Source organism: Humulus lupulus, chromosome 1, assembly GCF_963169125.1.
Source record: "Humulus lupulus chromosome 1, drHumLupu1.1, whole genome shotgun sequence".
NCBI classification, from domain to species: Eukaryota; Viridiplantae; Streptophyta; class Magnoliopsida; order Rosales; family Cannabaceae; genus Humulus; species Humulus lupulus.
In genome coordinates, this window is record NC_084793.1 from 43,111,298 (window position 1) to 43,118,196 (window position 6,899).

At 34.9% G+C, this 6,899-nt stretch overlaps 1 protein-coding gene across 1 annotated transcript; it reads left to right on the plus strand.

Annotated features, from left to right (window-relative positions):
- Positions 1–310: 310 nt before the first annotated feature.
- Positions 311–5,291, plus strand: LOC133791767 (uncharacterized). Its single transcript, XM_062229682.1, has 2 exons — positions 311–1,957; positions 4,877–5,291. Exon 1 carries the CDS (start codon positions 433–435, stop codon positions 1,927–1,929), a length of 1,497 nt encoding a protein of 498 aa, XP_062085666.1. The 5' UTR covers positions 311–432; the 3' UTR covers positions 1,930–1,957; positions 4,877–5,291.
- Positions 5,292–6,899: the final 1,608 nt, after the last annotated feature.

Genomic DNA, 6,899 nt, shown 5'->3' on the forward strand with positions numbered 1-6,899 from the left:
ATTACATAACTACCATTGGATTTAAAAAAAAAAAAAAAAACAAACATATGGCATAATAAGACATTTTAACAAAAATATCGGAAAAAAACTGTAAAAATAATAAAAAAAAGAATAAAAAATCATAAAAAAGTTAAGGGAGAAAAAAAAAAAAAACCATATTTTTTAAAATAAAAATTAAAAATCCATATAAAATATAATTTTCATTATTTTTAGACGAGCTTACACGGCACGTCCCATTTTTTTCGGGCTTTTTATGATACGGGCCGGGCTGGCCATATTTACAGCGGTGGTTATAAGGCAACCAGGGAGGCACAGAGCCAAGCCCGATTATTAGATTTGGCGAACCCTCTCTCACCCTCATATTTTATTTGATTTAATTCAACACAGCTAAAACCGCCTTACACTCTTCATTCCATCGTAGCCTAATCCCTAATGGGTGGACCATCGTCGACCATCGAGGTTCCCGATAGAAGACTCCGTTCACGGATCGAAATAAACTCTGACAGTTCCGGCGAATACCGCCGCCGTCATCGCCGCAGCCCTAGCTATGACAGCTATGATCGCCACGATCGACGTCGTGACCGTTCTGGGTCTCCTGCTTATGCAAACCGTAGACGAAGCCCTAGGTCTAATGGAGGTTCAGATGCTTTGCCTAAAAAGTTCGGGCGCGGCGGGGACCATAGAGGCAGAGACTTACCGTACCGCAATGGGAGACAATCAGAGTCTGAAGATTCGGATGAGGAGCTGAAGGGGCTGAACTATGAGGAGTATAGGAGGCTTAAGAGGCAGAAGATGAGGAAGATGTTGAAGAATTGCATTTGGAATGTCACACCTAGCCCTCCCCGGAACGAGAACGAGGATTCGGAATTGGAGGACAAGGCTGATGAAATTTTGGGCAAGCATCCTGGGGAGAAGAGCGATTCGGGCGAGAAGGAGAGACCGAAGTCTGATTCTGAGCCCAAGTCTGTGTCGGGATCTGACGATTCGCGATCGAAGAAAAGGAGGAAGAGTTCGGGTTCGAAACGTAGAAGTAAAAAATCATCTTATAGTGGTAGCGATAGCGAGAGCGAGAGCGAGAGTGAATCGGATGAGGAAGAAGGTGACAGACGGAGAAAGAAATCGAGAAGTAAAAGGAGGAGGAGGCGTAAGAGTAGCAGGAGAAGTAGTAAAAGAAAAAGAAGCCGGAGGAAGAGTAGGCGTAGTATTTCCGACGAGTGCGAAGGGGTTGAGAGCGAGGATTCTGATTCTGAAGGGAGTAGCTTTTCGGATGAACACGTGAAGTCGAAAAAGGGTAAGAGCTCATCTGGATCTTCACGTTCTACGCGGAGTAAGAAGAAAAGCTCTGATATAGAGAGTGGGAGTTCCCAGCATTCGGAGGAGAATTTGGATTCTGAAATTGATGCCAATAGTAAAGCAAAGGTGGAAGAGTTGAACGAAGAAACAGATTTGGAGGCCCTGAAATTCAAGGAATTGATTGAAGCCCAGAAGAAGCCTGCTGCATTGGATAACGAACCTATGGTTGGGCCGGCGCCATTGCCCAGAGCTGAAGGGCATATAAGCTATGGTGGTGCGCTTAGACCTGGTGAAGGAGATGCCATTGCTCAGTATGTTCAGCAAGGGAAGCGTATTCCCCGTAGAGGTGAAGTGGGTCTTTCTGCTGAGGAGATTCAGAAGTTTGAGAGTCTTGGGTATGTGATGAGTGGAAGCAGGCACCAGAGAATGAATGCCATTCGTATAAGAAAAGAAAATCAAGTTTATAGTGCTGAGGATAAACGAGCCCTGGCTATGTTTAACTACGAGGAGAAGGCAAAGCGTGAACACAAAGTCATGGCTGATTTGCAGCGGTTAGTTCAGCGCCACATTGGACAGGACGTCGGTCCTACCCACGATCCTTTTGGTGTGAAGCCCTCCGAAGCTTCTGACGATTGACCTCATCATGTTATTGTTATCTAAACTGGTATTTCGTTCGCCCTCTTTTTTATTTGAATGCTTTTAGGTGTTATTGAACGTAGCAACTACTTTTGTAAAATTTCGTGGCTTGAATGATTTAGTGCACCAGCTACAAAATCATGACAAACTTAGTGTTTCAGTTATAAAGTTGTGAATTGTGATAGCCTATCTAACTGTACTAAGGATTGAGTTTGTAGCCGGCAGTGAACTTGTATGAAATATTGTAAGCTAAGCTGAGAAAATTTTGTTCCTCAAACCTTACAGCCTCAGAATAATTTGTAGGAAAGTGGTTGTATTTTTTAACATTTTAGGTCTGTTTTCTCTTTTAACCTTGCTAAATAAGTATACGGTGACAAATATGTACTTGATCAGTAAGATTCAAATTTGGTGACACCCTGGAGTTGTCTGTTAGTTATCTTTTCTTAGTTGCAAAAAATAAGCTAGTAAAGAGTTATGACCTTGTTGAAAGATGTGGAAATTTATATTATCCTTGGCTGTTGGGATCCTTTCAAAAGAAAAGCAAAGTTCTATGCTTAGGAATGCTTCCTGCAAGCGAATTATATTTATACCCAAACTAAATACCCCTCATTCCATAAATTAGAAAAATGTATTTATTTATATTACACCCCATATACTTTCAAAATTAGATTTGTACACCCATTTACAAAACAATAAAATAAAATTGTCTCTCTCATTTATTAAAATTTGAGAATTAAAGTTTTTTAAATGATAAATTTGAATTTTTTTTAATAAAATAATTACCTAGATAAAAAAATCATAAATATTTTATATAATCTCAAATATAAATTTAATTAAAATAATACAATGAACTTACTTTTATATTATATGTGAGTATATTTAGTCATTATACACCTATCATATTGTTTATTTTTAATGTGGGTTGTCTTTATAATATTTTGGGTGTAAGTATAACTTTCCTTTGTGCAAATATCTAGTGAGATTATTTACCCCTAGAATTATTGTCGGAGCTTTTAGCAGTTTCCCGTTGTCAACAATGTTCAACTTTTGCATTAATTAGTATGTATGTTGTAAAGGAAAATCAAAATTATATAGGCCAGGCCTTGCTCTTGGTTTTAAAAAGGAATGTCGGATCAGTGCTCCTGTTAGGAGTGGTTGTAAAATTGCTGAAATATTTGATAGAAACTCATCTCACAGTTCTTCTTAGTTAAATTGTTTATTTAACTTCTGAGCATGTAGGTCATAACAATATGATGGGTGTGTATATTTGGTACCAAGTTGCAATATCTTCTGTCTGCCAGTTGGGAGTAATATGGCGGATAGACTAGAGTGATGCATTTGTTACACTTCCAAGAGTTTTGCGAGTAATATGGCAGATAGAGTGAATTACATTAGTTAAGGGTAAATTTTCAGTTCTGACATATACTAGGGTTGTTTCTTCATCTTCAGTTGGTTATAATTCGAGGAAGGTGTTAGGTCTTTTTTTTGGTTGGCCTGACAACATTGACGAAGCTGACTTCTATCATGCCTTTCTCTAACAGACCTTTTAGGAATGTACTCACAGGTCACTCTCATACAACAACATGGTTACCTTGTTATGACGTGAATTTTTAAGCATTGAAACCGAATTCTTGTTTGCCCATTGAATTGAAGCTATTAGGTGTGGAGAAGATGGATAATTAGGGAAAAGCAGAGTGATTATGGAAGGGAATAGCCCTTTTTTTTATTCTGGATATGGTTAGCATTGTACCATTGCTAAACGTCGAGGTTATTCCTTGGTTTCACTTTTTAACACCTAGAAATTAATAAGTGTTAACTGGATGGATGATCGGCTATTATGGTATACTAATAGTACGGGCATAAAACAATATTGGTTGAAGCATCAGAATTGCAAGTTTGTAGGGACCTTAGAATGGCAGGTTTGTTGATGCAGATTTTCGTCAATAAAAAACAAGGACCTACCCCACTAGTGAATATTATATTTATAGTAGGAATTATCATAAATATCTCATTCACGAAATTAGGAAGGAGTCGTGTCTTTTTTGAATTGGTCAATGATAGCTAAGCGTTACAATCCATAATGATTATTTCACTATAAATTCTCTATCGCTTTTCAAAGAGTTTGAGTGTACTGAAAATACATAAATGAGTCTTATTTATAGGTAGGAATTATCATAAATATTTCATTCACGAAATCAGGAAGGAGTCACGTCTCTTTTAAATTGGCCAATGATCGCCTATCATTCAAAACCATGGAGTCGTGCTCTGGCTCCTGCTAATGTCGGCTCTCCAACATGGTTCTCCAAGTTCTGCCCCAAATCAACCCTACCTCTTTAAGGACTACCGATTGAATCTTGACCGCACACTACTTCACTCTTGAGGCTTGAAGTCATTCCAATTTGCTACCTCAACATATGCTCTTTAAACCATTTGGCCAGTGTCCACCATAGAACACGAAACATGAACCATACAATTGTAGCAAACTAACTTAAGCTTGGTGTCAGCTACACACTTGCATTACAAGATATTTTTACATAAATATGATAACATTATCCCATCAGCGGAGCAGATCAACATGCCGACCTGTCTCTAACACTTGGTAAATTTTTCCCTATTAATCATTTTAGAGCTAAGCAAGACATGATATTCTGCTTTTTTGGATTGGTGTACAACTAGAGTGGAACAGCTACAGGTTGAGGTACATCACCCCACCCACATGTCAAGAGCCTCTTAACAAGTCTGTCTTAAGAAGAAATTCTCGTTGTCAGTATAGTATAGTATAGTGACTCAAAATGGTCAGGTCACCACTGGTAAAGGACTTCTATAATTAGATTAGATGTAATGAATTCATTGCCTTAAGAAGCTTTCATTATGTTGGAATTTCTTTTCTTATTAATATTGAGGAAATTGTACTTGTTGATTTCATGGGGCCATTTTTGTCTTAAAGGTTATATGAGTACTGGAAATATTTCGAAGAAAAGTTTCTAAGCCAGATTTCCTGTATGAATAATGCTTGGAAACAAATATTGGGGAACTGTGTCGCATCTCATCAACATACTTGGGGCAAATTAACGGCTGAATAAGTCGAATCGAAGGGATTAGTTCTACTGAGATGTGATTAATTTGCCTAGAATAAGATGATGTTTCATATTTACTTTAAAATAATGATGGTATCTTAAGTAGTATATCATTTATTAATATTTGCTCGACATAATTTTTATTTTTTATTTATGAGAGGATTTGTAATTGTATCCATGGGGATATCTCGTCATTTTAGACCCTCCTATTGGGTCTTAAAGTTGCGAGGTATTTTTTAAAAGTTGTATTTAATACCTAAATAATTTTTTCAAACGTTAAAAATATATTTTGTCCCTGTTAAAAAAAATTGTTACATATTTGTTGTAGCTATTAATACTACCGTTGAATTTAATCCAAAATTCAATTAGTTATGGTGAAAGTAGTTAACTTTAACCAAAGTTACATATATACCTAATTTTTTTTTAAAATAGTTTCATATATAAATTTCTACAAATCTTTTGATTCTTACATGAGAAAAATAGAAACAATTTTTCTAAAATTAAATTTAAAAGAAAAAATTAAAAAAAAATGCTGCAACAAAAATGAAATGAAAAATTAGATTATATTAATCTTAAACATTCAAAATCAAAATAACAAAAATATATGATCTTTATTAAAAAAAGCTAATGAAGATTTTCAAATTTAGTTTTATTTATAGATGCAACTTGGGTACTTATGTAACTTATAAAACAACTTAAATCCTTTCAATGAATGAATGTATTTTAAAAATAACTTCTGTTGTGAAAAAAATATTTAAGTATTTAAATGTAATTTTTAGAACAATTTAAAGAATTTCACTTTTAATATCCTTACCGCAAATATGATGATGAAGAAATAGCTTTCTTGCCTACTGAATTATTGGCCTCATCGAATTGTGCTCCTTGAACATTTTGGCGGACCTTTCTGTTATCTTTCATTCAACAATTGAGTGTTTATCTATGATAAGTGCTCGCATACATTGCCAAAGTGATGACTGCTTCCATGCTTCTTAAAAGTAAGGACTGTTCGCATATATTATCTTTTAAAAATAATATTAGTGTTTAAAAGTTAAACCAACTTTTGTGATGGCTGCTGGCATGTATTGCAACAACGATGGCTGTTCATTGCAGTAATGATAGTTGCTAGCATTTATTATACTTTAAAAATAATGTCGCATAAGAAATTTTTTTTTTTTTTGAGCGAAAGATAACATAAGAATTTATTTTTATTGATTGAAATAGTTTAAGGGGATTTATGTAACGCCAAAATGCTTGGGGGCCACAATTCGGAGGGGTCAATAATTCAGGGATCAAATGATTCATTCCTGTTTTCAATTATTATAGATTGAGTGAGCTTTCGGTCTCAAAAATGCTTAATTTTCTATGCTAGTAAAAATGTGAATCCTGTTGCACTTTTTAACATTACCTATAGCATTGAATGAATAGGTAAAGGTGAAGGGACAACCAAAATTCGTTATTTTAGAAAGCAGATGCAGGACTGGGTAAGAAATCTCTCTAGACCCACCAACTTTACACTATGTTTGGTACATAGAAAAGAAAACAGAGACGAAATAATATATAGAAAATTAGATGGATAAAAGTAAAGTGTAAGAACTTTTTTTTTGGTAGGAAAGAAAATTTATTTATTGTAAAATTACTACATTACCTCTAAATTATTAATATAAATTTTTTTAGTCTTTTCACTTTTATTTATTTGTATAAAACTTTTCTCTCCATTTTATTGAAAAGGAAAAAGTTTTGTGAGTTCACTCTATTTTTTCACTTCACTTTTCTATTTTCTCCATTTTAAAAATGAACATTCACTCTCTAAAAATGAAGCAAATGTTTTCTTTTTAATTTTTCTTCTTCACAAGTTTATCACTTTGTTAATCTTATTCAGCCTAACAAATATAT